Here is a 12,831-nt window from a genome sequence, read left to right as displayed (position 1 = left end):
AACGCCTGTCAAACTTCAAAAGATATGTGTGTATATGTATATGCAGGTGTTACATATATTTGTGTAAACGTATATACACACATAATATACATATATGTGTATATTTTATATACATATTTTTAAGTTTATTTATTTTGAGAGAGAGAGAATGAGCTGGGGAGGGGCAGATAGAGAGGGAGAGAGAGAATCCCAATCAGGCTTGGTGCTGTCGGTGCAGAAACTGATGCAAGACTTGATCTCATCAACTGTGAGATCATGACCTGAGCTGAAGTCAAAAGTTGGACGCTTAACCGACTGAACCGACTGGGTAACTGGGTAACTTGGAACCACCCAGGCACCCCTACCCTACATGTATTATTTCTTAAGTGAAAAAATTGAGAATGAATGTTGTTGGGCCCTTGATTTCCACTCTGAGCAAAACTATTAATGGAATCAGAAAGCTTCCCATCTTTGGAGCAGTGTTTGCTTCCCTCCAGGCTCAGCCATAGGCCACAGACTCTGTATTCCAACAGTGAAGGTAAGTGAGTCTATCAAGTTCTGGGGAGTGGAGACTATTCAAACAGGTAAGAAAGAAACAAGATTCCACCCTCAGGCCGAAGGCTATGCAGACAATATCTGACCAATACTTGCTGCTGAAATAATTATGGAATAAAGGGAGAATGAAACTCTGATGAATCCCAGTTTCTTGATACCCTTCAATTTTTATCTCATTTTGATCAAAAGAATCAGTGTGCTCTTGCCCAGATGGAAGAGGGCATACCTAAGTATAGCAGGCCCTGTATCAGAGATTTAGGTAAAAGTCAGTAAGATTGCAGAAGGAGAGGCTGAAGACATGAGAGGCACAGTGGCATCTGAACATGATATGAGGCCTTGGATGGTTCAGAAGGGATGCAGCCCAGTGTACAAGTAGAGTGTAGCCTCATAATTCCCACTTCCAGATAACATTATGAAACCGAGAAGAGTCAAAAAGATATACTTTATGAGTCACTCTGTACATCTGACTTCTCCTACAGGGGACCATGCCTTCACCTGAGGCATGAGAACTCTACGTGGTTCTCAAGGTGGGAGAACAAGAGGGTTGGCCTGCTGGGCTGGTCCTGGGCACTCAGCAGAGCGTTGTTCCTTCTTGGGGAATGGCAGGACAACCACCTTCTTCTCCTCAGGGTCCAAGAAGAGGAAGGAAACATCCAGACTTTCTCCCAGGGGATCTGTGGTGAGCTCCAGCTGCACAGGGAAGGCCTCAACAGGGCTGTTTTCCTGAGTATCCTCAGGCTTCTCATCATCCAAGTCGGGGAGGTACTGGACAGATCCTTTAGGCACGGCTTTGGAGGGCGAGTTAGTAGGGGCTATGATTTTCTGCTGGGACTCTTCCACTGTGGGGAGTTCCGCAGGTCCCTGGTTAGCTGCAGGGTTTTCTCCTCCAGGGGCGGGAACCTGAAATAAGAACATTTTCAAATAAGGGAACATTCCCTGGAAAACCTCCTGCCATACCTGGTACGGAACTAAGCTGTTCTGAGACTTTCTGATGGAACGTTTCAAAGAGATACTGGCTAGGGTTACTGGGTGGCTCAGTTGGTTGAGTGTCAAACTCTTGATTTCGGCTCAGGTCATGATCCCAGGGTCATGGAATCAGCCCTGCATTGGGCTCAGTGCTGAGAGTGGAGCCTGCTTGAAATTCTCTTTCTCTGTCTCTGTCTCTCTCTCTCCCTTGGCCCCTCCCTCACCTACTCCCCACAGCTCTCTAAAATAAAATAAAAAATTAAGAAAAACAAAAACAAAGGGAGACCAGCTAGAGGGATGAACTTCAGGATTAAAAAGCAAAACCAGATAACAGAAGCTTGACTGCAAGCCTCACAAATTCAGAGCTAAACAGTGGTTCAGGGAGGTTAAATGGTCTCTTCCAAGTCCCTGGTGAACCACCACTCTGCTCTCAGTAGTAAGTATAGCCCCAGCCATCTTATTGATTGCTTATTCATTGCCAGGCCATGTACAGGGCCGTTCCTCCAATTCCTCTTAGGGTTTCCCATAGGGATCCGAATGAGGTGGGTGTTGCAACCCCATTCTACACACAAGGCAACCAAGACTCAGACAGGTAAGAACTTGCCCAGGGTCACACAGCTCGCAGGTGGCAGAAAGGACAGGGACCAGGTGTCCTGTGTCAATCATCCTCTCAACTACAGCTGGCTGCCTTATAGTAAACACTCAATAAATACTTTTGGAAAGGGACTGGATATTTCCAGTGAAACAACTTCTACCTGCAGTTCAGGGTAAGGCTCTTCAGGACACTGGATTTCAGTGTCAGAAATCCACTGGATTTTGGTGTTCAGAAGCCTGAGCCATCTGAGCTGGGATGTTCCTGTTTCTGAAGGAGTCTTACTTATTGTATAGGACCTCTTTGTGACTAAAAAAAATAGTGTGATAGGTCTTTAGCCACCCTCAGGGTGTGGCCTTGGGGCAGCCTGAATACAGTGGTGATCACAGATTTTAGGAAATGGAAAGGAGAGGGTGGGGTAGGGGCCCATAGGATTTAGATGATCTGCTCTCTTCACAGGAAGACAAACAATTAGACTGAAAAATACCTGTGGTTCAAAGAAGTCACAAGTCACGGAGACAAACTTTTGTAATTCTCTTTCAGTCAGTGTACCTTTGCAAAGACCAACAGGCTAAAGACAGAGAAAACACAATGTCCTGTGAGTATTATGATTATCAATGACTATAAATGGAAATCCATTAGCTTTCTGCTTGTGTAGACACACAGGCAATCAACAGTTTTATGTTCTTATCATGTTATGGGCAGACTCTGAGCCAGTTCTCACTAGATCATTTTTACCAAATAATCACCCAAACTAGGCTAAATCGCCTCCAGTGATGTGAAACTAAGGATTTCTTGAGGAACAAACCCAATTAGAAAATTCTTTGTATTGAGCAGAAATCTGTGTCTATAGAACATCTACCTCTTGGACTTACTTCTACCCTTGAGTCATTTTGAAAACCTGTTTTCATCTCTCATGTAATGGTAGCCTTTTATGTATGTTCCACCCGAGTTTTCTCTTCTCACATAAACTTCCTCTTAGTTCCTTTGACTTTTTTAAAATTTAGAAATGAAATAATTTCATTTCCTTAATATAAATGTAATAATAGTTATTTAGAATATGGATAAACAAAAAGAAAATTAAAGGACCTGTGACTGCATGGAAGTTAACTGTTTCCTACAATGATTTGGTTTCTTCTGACCTTTTTTCCTTTGCATACATATTTTCTTCTAGATAAACAGGATTATGTTACATATTTTATTTTATAACTCTCTTTTGTCATTTAATAATATATTGTGAAAATCCTTTCATGGCACTGAATAGTCTTCTGTGATTTTCTTTATAATCGCTACCTAATATTCCTCTGCATTACTTAACAAATTCTTAGTTACTCCCTTTGGGTAAATTCCTAGAAGAGGAATTTTAGAGTCATACAGTGTACATATATTCGAGCACAAATAGAATATTTTAATAAAATGTTGCCTCGATTTCTAAAGAACTTTTAAGAATATTCACATGGAATTTACTAAAATGTGTCTAAATGGCTTGCCTGAATATTACTCTATCACTCATTTCCAGAATACGCAAAGAGAAGATTTGAAATTCCTTAAGATGGGAAAATTTATTAATGTAGGAAGTCCTTGGAGAATGGTACTTCAGCTTCTTCCTTCTCCAATTCATCACCAAACCATATAGGGGATGGGCTCTATGAGAACCTTCTGGAGACACTGCAGTTACCTGTACCAAGCAGAGCCTGGTCACTCCCACTCTAAGATTTGCTGAGTTACTCTAATTCATAGTCCTACCTGGTGCTCTAACTAGAGTGGACCACTAAGAGGGAGTTTGTGGGCATGCTTAACCTGTGAACCCTAGAGTTTGGGGACATATGGGCTATGAATATTGGTATCTGCTTCTCTCTCAGAGCATTCTGAAGGCAGGATCTTGGCTAAAGCAAGATCCTACTATGGTAGGGTAAGGAGAAAGAGAGAAAAGAGAAGGATGTTCACACTGTTTGGAACAGTAAAAATGTGTGAGGGTTCCATGGGCTAAGCAAATGTCATAGGTAGGGCTCTTTTGAAAGTACCTACTCAAGGGACAATCTTCCAGAGAAGGGGCATTTAATAGTAAAAACCTGTGGGGGCTGAATCTGAGAAGGGGTGGTTCCAAGGGGTCAGCTAGAGAATACATCATCCTGCCAAGAAAGGACCTCTGTACAAACCCACACCTGTATCGCCTGAGAGAAGCAGGTCTGGAACTTGCTTTATGGAGATCAAGAGAAAACTACAACTTCAGCTATATAAAAAAGACTTTGTACTTTTTTCTCTTATTGTCTCTCATTCTTCTTGGAAGTTGGATGAGCCAGAATTAAACAAAAGATTATGAAAGGGGAAGAAAAGTTGAGAGAATAGACCTGACCCCTTTCTCACATCAGGTCCTAAGCTCTAAGTCAGGCTGAAGCTACAGAGAGAGAAAAAAGCTTTGCATTGGGTAGAAGATAGAAGTTTTAGTTCAGAACTGATTGAACAGATTTTATTCATACCCCAGAGTGAATCTCAATTACCTAAGTGAAAGTGTTCTTATTACAGAAAATGAACAGAAAATTATGCGATCTGCCCCAGATGTTATTGACAAGTGAGAAAGACAGACCCTACAGAATAGGATGAAGATGTTTTCCCAATTATTCCTTGAGAAAATTCACCTGGCTGATTACACGAGGCTTTTGAGACATACACTTTAGATTCAAAGACACACATTGGTTGAAAGTTAAAAGATGGAAAAAAATAAAAATAATGCAAACAATAACCAAAAGAGAGCTGGGATGGCTATACAAATATCAGACAAAATTGATTTTAAGACAAAAATTGTTAGTAGAGACAAAGAAAAACACTTTATAATGCTAAAAAGTTCAATTTATTAGGAAGACACAACAACTATAAATATTTATGTACCTAACAACAAAGCCCCAAAGAACATAAGCAAAAACTGACAGAATTTGAGGGAGATAAAGACAAGTCAACAATAATGGCTGGAAACCTCACTTTCAATAATGGATAGAACAACTATGCAGACCATCAACGAGGAAATAGAAGACTTGAAAAACACTATAAACCAACCATTACAGAATGCTCCACCTAATAACAAGCACAAAGTATACACTCTCCTCAAGTGTGCAAGGAACATTTTCCAGGATATACCTTATGTTAAATTATAAAACAAACTTTGATAAGCTTAAAAGAATTGAAATCAAATCAAGTATATTCTCAAAATACAATGGAATAAAATTAGAAGTAGATAACAGAAAAAACTGAGGAGTTTTGCAAATATTAGACAACATAATCCTATATAACCAATTGGTCAAAGAAGAGATCACAAAGAAAATTAGAAAATAGTTTAAGATGAATGTAAACCAAAACAAAACATACGCAATTTAGATGCAGCTAAAACATTGCGTAGAAGAAAATTTGCAGATGTAAATGTTATTTTTAAAAAAGAAAAAAATGAGGCGCACCTGGTTGGTTCAGTTATGCATCCGACTTCTGCTTAGGTCATGATCTCATGGTTTGTGGGTTTAAGCCCCATGTCGGACTCTGTGCCAACAGCTCAGGGTCTGGAACCCGCTTCCAATTCTGTGTCTCCCTCTCTCTCTGCCCCTCCCCTGTTCGTGTTCATTCTCTCTCTCTCTCTCTCTCTCTCTCAAAAATGAATAAACATGAAAAAAAATTTTTTAAAGAAAAAAATTGATAGCAAATCATTTACATAACTTTCCATCTTAAGAAACTAGAAAAAAAAAAAAGAACTAATCCCAAAGTAAGCAATAAGAAGGCCATAATAAAGAGCAGGAAGGAAATAAATGAACTAGATGATTAAAAAAAACCAAAAACTGAAACTGAAAGTTGATTCTTTGAAAAGATAAACGAAATTGACAAAACTTTAGCTAGACTGACCAAGAAAAAAAATGACTCAAATTACTAAAATTGGGATTAAATAGGGGATATTAAATCTAATATTTCAGAAATAAGAAGCGAATACTATGAACATCGTCCTGTATGCTGAGAAAGGAAGTAACATAGAGGAAATGTACAAATTCCTAGGAAGACACAGACTACCAAAACTTACTCAAGAAGAAACAGAAAATCTGAATAGACCTATAACAAGTAAAGAGACTGAGTTATTAATCAAACAAAAACAAGAAGTTCTCACAGAGAAAAGCTCAGGCCCAGATGGCTTCACTGGTGAATTCTAATGAACGTTTAAAGAAGAATTAACACCAATCCTTCACAAACTGTTCCAAAATAAAATCAAAGAGGAGGGAAAATTGCCCAACTCATTCTATGAAGCCAATATTAAACTCTTAGGAAATCAGGCAGAGACAATACAAGAAAACTATAAATTAATGTCTCTTATGATTATAAAAGGATAATCCTGTAAGAAACACTGGTAACTGAATTCAGCAACATATAAGAAGAATTAAACAGCATTATCAATTGTTCCTTGAGGGGAAGAAAAGCATCTTATGGATTGTAACACCTCATGCAATAATTTATGCTCAATAAGTACATATAGAGATGACTTGTGAATGCAAATCCTAAATCATTTCTGAAGATGTTCAGGAATACTTACCACAGAGTCAGGGGGCTGAAGTGCACAGCTGCTGGCCTCCTGTTTGGTACACGGTGACTCTTTGATTAAGTACTCCACAAAGAAGGCAAAGCCAAACACCCACTGGTATGAGACAAGAGTTGGGAAATAAAAATCAAATCTTACCACATGGAGAAATGGTTTGGGTTTGGCAGCATTTTATTTATGGGAACTGTACATCCTCAGCATCATTGTCAACACAGGCCTCCTGTTGACCCTGTATCCCCATCAAGATCAAAGCAAGTACTGCGATTTTGTTCCTTAAAGAACATAACATACTTTCTTCCCTTCTTAAGGATTTGAAAGGGCTCTAAAAACCTTCCCTTAGGTGAGCTTATTTTTCCTCACTGGAGATTTGTTTTTAGTTTTTTGTCTATATAATTCATTCAACATGATCCAAATACAAATGAGCCGCCATTTTCCCTACTCTGTGGAGCTCATAATCCACTCCGGACCTTAAGATGCAGCACAAACTGACTTGCTAAACGGTCCGTGGTCAATCAAATACGCGCACGTAGCAGTCAATCAAATATGCGCACGTAGCAGCCAATAGTGAGCCTACGTAGAATTGCCAAGGAGACTAGGAATCCATTTCCCTTATAGCCTTAAGGCGAATGAGGTGACATGCAGTCCCACGACTCTGGTGGAAATCCCATGGCAGTTTCAGAAACTGACACATGATTGAATTGTGCATCAGGCCTACTGAGGTAGAGAATGAAGAAAAGGCTTTCCAGTGCGAACTAAAAGGAGTGCCTTGATATCCACGTCTCAGCTTAAGCATGGACAGCAAGTGTTATGAGACACATTGCTGGCATAACAGCTCTTCAACCTCACCTGGCCAGAAGCCCGCGTGACTTGGAAGAGAGAGTATTGCTTTGATGCGCTCTCTTTGTTGTATTTTGCAAGGGACTCGGCAGCAGTTTCCAGAACCTTGGGATTTGACAACTTAAAGGGGCTGGGGCAGTCAGGGCACGTCATGTGAATACTTCTTCGAGAAACTGTTGACGCCAAAGAGAGAAGTTGAAAAATAAAATTTCTTAGTGAGTTTTAATCCCACAAATCGTACGACCGCAAGAGACAGAGATTGAAAAAAAAAAAAAAAACAAAACAAAAAGATAATCGTTTTGACAAGGATGGACTAGAAAAGGCATTATCTGGAAAGAAAGCTGTCAACTGTGGGTTTTCTGCCATGAGTGTGTATTACTTTCATTATTCACAAAAATTAAAGCAAGATTTTTTTTCACCTCAAAGGTTTTTACCCTAGGAATTTTGTTCAAAAATACATAATATATGTGTTTATTTTGATGTAAAACCTTTTTCCCAGTTAGTTTAGTATCTTCCACCATCGTTGCCTCTGTCAGGCAGACTGAGTGTCTTAAAATGTTAGGATTTCATCACTGTCACGTCTAATCCACCTTTAAGTCCCCAACACCTAACACAAGGTCTATTGCATTGTAAGTGCTTATTACCAAATGCTTGTTGAATGAACAGATGAGTGAATGACATATGGAAGGTAGAAGCACACCCTCCCAGATAAGAAAATACAAGTGAGGGGAAGTCTGGGTGGCTCAGTCAGTTAAGCGTCGGGCTTCAGCTCAGGTCATGGTCTCACAGTCTGTGAGTTCAAGCCCCATGTCGGGGTCTGTGCTAACAGATCAGAGCCTGGGATCTGCTTTGGATTCTGTGTCTCCCTCTCTCTCTCTCTCTCTCTCTGCCCCTTCCCCACTCATGCTCTGTCTGTCTCTCTCAAAAATAAATAAGAACATTAAAAAATTTTTAAAAAATACAAATGAGCCAGAAACAAATATTGGTCAAATCACTGTGGACTGGATAGAATAATCAGGCTTAAGGTGTAGCCAGAATTTCTGATTGGGAGGACCTGGAGGTGGCAAAACTCATATGAATGTCAGGTAAGAGAACTTTTCTGGGAGTTATTTTTGTAGAGCAAACGCATTGTTTTGATCAATTGCGTGTTCATTTGCATGCATCTGGGCATATTGTGAGGCAGTTTCCTCAGTTTGTTGCTCCTGGCACCACCCCCATGTGTCACTTCCTGACCTCCCATACCTCTGGCACCTATGACTTCCATTTTCAGTTCCCATCTGCCTTGTTAGCTGTTCTCTTATTTACGTAAGACTCATCTTCACAACCAGGAAGCTTAAACCATGGCTAAGAAACTATTTGCTCTGTTGTCTTATCTCCCAAAGGAACCAGCAACATTGTTATCTCCTAGAGCTTGTTAGAAATGCAGACTTTCAGGCCATACCCCAGATCTATAGAATCTAAATCTGCATTTGAACAAGACCCACCCGGGGAGTCACAGGCGCATAGTGGTTTGACAAGTAGCCATATCCTATTTTCCCATACCTTGGATGCTTGCTTTCCAAAGAAGGATCCAGAATAAATGCATATGCGTATTTGAAATGTCATTAGTTTCAGCCCCATTCTCAGTTCATTTATTCAACAATACTATGGACTCCTTACACCTGATAGGAACCCAGGGAGGGCTTTGGCAGGAAGGAAGAAGGATTACCTGTTCTATGTGATGTAAGATAGGAGAATCAAATCAAGGCAGTATGTTGTGTTCCAGGAGCGCCTAGGCTCAAGTTTTATAGGAATGAGAACAGGAGAGAAGCTTTCTTTTCTTGAATAGAGAACATGGTAGAATAAGTGGCATTGGCAGGGGTCCGCAAAGAATGGGTGTAAGTTCTAAGGGCAGAAGGTATCAGGCAAGGGCATCCTCCGTGGAGGAGGAGGGACAGGCAGATGTGGAGATTGGAGAGTGCAATGTGTGTTCAGAAAATAGTGAAGGATCCAGCTACAAGAAGTGCAGAGTGGTTGTGGTCAGGGAAATAATAGCAGAGAGAGCTAGAGAGGGAGCCTGGGGACCTGCATAGAGATTATGCCGTTTACATCAGACTGAAAATTCAGGGTTTAATGCAGTCCTCACTAATAAGTGATTGCAGGTGATTTAAGAAGATTCATCATGGGAAGAGGAGCAGTGCAAGTTGGACTTCACGGGAGAGGCAAATACTGGATAGAAGAATGTGGCCTTTGTATGAATAGGAAATAAGGGTGGGAGAACCCTGTATACTCTAGGCATAGCCCTATTTCATGCTCTTTTTCCATATTTTATTAAAATGAACAAATTCAGAGGGCTCTCTTACCTGGGCGAAGAGTACAGTTGTAAGCAAGTACATAGAGAACTCTTCCTGGCCTGTTAACGTAAAATAATGCTTTGCATTGACCATAAACCTGGAACAGACAAACACATTTTATGACGTCGTAGAAAAAACTGACTTTTAAAAATATTTCCCAGAAGGGAAGGAAAAATAAGATCAAAACAGAGAGGAAGGCAAACAGTAAGAGACTCTTAAACACAGAGAACAAACTGAGGGTTGCTGGAGGCGGTGTGTGGGGAGGGTGGCTTAAATGGGTGACAGACATTAAGGAGGGCACTTTTTGGGATGACCACTGCGTGTGATATGTAAGAGATGAATCACTGGGTTCTACTCCTGAAGTCAAGACCACACTGTGTGTTAACTAAGTTGAAGATAAAAGTAAAATAAAATATATATAAATAAATAATAATAAAAACATAGCCCCCAAATTAGACTGGATGCTTTATTTTTCAATAATGAAAAACAAAGATCAATTTTGGCAGTTTTGAGTGTGAGAAATCACCAGCAAATCAACAAACAGTTTAACCTTCTTCTGAGACGCAGCTGGACCCCATCTCCCAGCCTCCTTCCAGATTAGGTGTGACTGTGTATAATTGAGTTGCAACCACAGGAAGGTGAGAAGTGGCTGTAACAATTTCCACATGGGCCATGAAGCTCTGCCATGCGTGGCCTGCCCACCATGCTCTTTCCATAGCCTTATCCAGATGACCATGGCAGTCACAGAAACCACAAGTTGAAGGTGGCAGTCTGGAGCCACAATGTGGAAGGAACTTGGGTGTCCTCTTCATCAGGAATTTCTATTTTGAACTTTACATGAGTGAGAAATAAACCGCTATCACGTTGGAATCGGTATATACTTTTTAGGGTATGTATTATAAAAAGTTTTTTTAACGTTTATTCATTTTTTTGAGAGAGAGACAGAGCATGAGTGGGAGAGGGGCAGAGGGAGAGGGAAACACAGAATCCAAAGCAGGCTCCAGGCTCTGAGCGGTCAGCACAGAGCCCGAATGCAGGGCTCGAACCCACAAACTGTGAGATTGTAACCTGAGCTGAAGTCAGGTGTTTAACCGACTGAGCCACCCAGGTAACCCATTTTAGGGCATGTATTACAGCAGCTAGTGTCACCTTAACAAATATAATTCATAACAGGGTAAACACACTCTTTGCTCATCAAAATCAGATAGGTGCAATTTGACAAATTTGGTTAAATGATTAGAAAAGTACTTTACTTCCAAACACAGTCCTGCCCTCAAAATATAGTTTCATATCGGTTAATGGAAATAACCTCAGGATAATTGAGAATCAAAAGAAAGCTATGTTATTTTCAAGCCTCTTCAACAGTCTCCTTTGAAAGGATGGATTCTGAGGCCCTTTAGGTTCTAGGAATCCAGGAAATCCTTCCATGGCACCTCTGGGAGCTCTCATACTGTAAACCCTCCCTCTCCCCAGCCCCATGTCTCATATCAGTGTTCACTGAAACAAAAGCAAAATAAAACCAACAAAGAAGCTCTCCCTCCATTGCTTCTACAGTCTTCCTTAGATCCATGTCCACAGCACTGTATCTCTGATCTTTTTTCTCACAATTTGAACACTAGCTCAGAGACTACAGGAGGGTCTTGGAGGTAGGAAACAATTTGATGGCAACATCAATTCTGGGGCTATGGCTCCCACTGGGACTCACAGAAACTGCTTCAATTAGATGCTCTTTGGTCTACAGCGCAGGAATAACGACATGGGCATTGTGCCCAAGAGATTATAATGAAGAACATTAAAGAGTGGCACATAGCGAGCAATCTTCATTCAGCTCAGAGGACACCTAGCTTCTCCAGAGCTCCTGGACACGAGCACTTACCGATTCATGAAGGGTCCTCACCCCACAGTCCTTCCATGCCTTCCTGCTGAGTACATGGCAGTCAGTCTCTAACACGTCCAGTGTGAAATAGAACAGAGATCCCAGGCTGTTAACCTGTTGGAGGGGGTTGAGAAATGCATTGTGTCCCACGTGAAGCAGAAACCCCTAAAGACTGGCCAAAGAGTCTCTGTTATGGTACAGCCAAAGTCTGTGATGTTTGTGAAGATTTTTGACAACCCGTGGGACAGTAGAGAAGGGTCAGAGTACGATAACTATTAGCACAATAACAATAGGGGTGTGGAGCATACCCTGGCAGAGGAGAGGGGAGCGTTCTTAGCAGGGTTTCCAATTCGGAAAGTACCTGGCAATATGTGTCCCTGGGTCCCCCCTCCCTGGTTGTTCTCCTCAGCTTGTGCAAGCACATGCCCTGGACAGGGGACTGTCACTTGCCTGTCTGTGTTCTCGGACGTCGCTCACTCGGTTGAGGCTCAGCACGTAGCCATCCTTTCGGTCCCTGTTGATGTCCTGCAGGGCAAAGCCTGCCAATTCCAGAATACCTGAATCATTGCAGCTGCGGGCGATGGGAGGCCAGAATCTGAGGGGCGGCAGGGGTGGAGATCTAGCCCCGCAGCATGCAGCCAGTGCACAGAGCACCACCGGTAAGAGCAGACCCATTCTGTGGGGAACAAGGCCCAGTATGGGTAGAGCTACAGGGACGGGGCTGTTTATAGTGCTCTCTTTGTAATCACACTTTGAACTGGTAATCAGATTTGAAACACAGTGTCCCATTTTATCTCCTTGAATTCTAAGGGTGGACTTCCCTGAGTCAGTACTTTGCCTGGGATTTACCAATGTTTCTAACCTTGGACTCCTGAGCAACCTCACAGTCATGGGTCATGTAAACAAACTTGTTTCCTAACCTTTTCCTAAGAAGCCATAATAAATACTTGGGTCAAGGCTTGTAGGACGTCATGAATGAATTCTGGTTTGTGTCCAGGGTCCACCTGAATCAGAATATGTGGACTGTCATCTTCCCCCTTCTCCCCTAGCACTTGCCCTCCAGCTGATGTTCTGGGCTACACTAATAGTTATCCCCGGTATGGAACCCGGGGTTTGATCTCAATGG

At 41.5% G+C, this 12,831-nt stretch overlaps 1 protein-coding gene across 1 annotated transcript; it reads right to left on the bottom strand.

Moving 5' to 3' along the window:
* Positions 1-957: 957 nt before the first annotated feature.
* FETUB (fetuin B) lies at positions 958-12,439 on the bottom strand. Its single transcript, XM_058730784.1, has 7 exons — positions 12,156-12,439; positions 11,706-11,819; positions 9,839-9,926; positions 7,506-7,669; positions 6,654-6,755; positions 2,580-2,663; positions 958-1,434 (listed from the first exon to the last, which is right to left on the bottom strand). Exons 1-7 carry the CDS (start codon positions 12,378-12,380, stop codon positions 1,057-1,059), a joined length of 1,155 nt encoding a protein of 384 aa, XP_058586767.1. The 5' UTR covers positions 12,381-12,439; the 3' UTR covers positions 958-1,056.
* Between the last annotated feature and the right edge of the window lie 392 nt (positions 12,440-12,831).

This window comes from Neofelis nebulosa, chromosome 5, assembly GCF_028018385.1.
Source record: "Neofelis nebulosa isolate mNeoNeb1 chromosome 5, mNeoNeb1.pri, whole genome shotgun sequence".
In the NCBI taxonomy this organism is placed as follows: domain Eukaryota; kingdom Metazoa; phylum Chordata; class Mammalia; order Carnivora; family Felidae; genus Neofelis; species Neofelis nebulosa.
The sequence above is the reverse complement of the archived record's forward strand: the minus strand, read 5'-3'. Positions and strand labels throughout refer to the sequence as shown.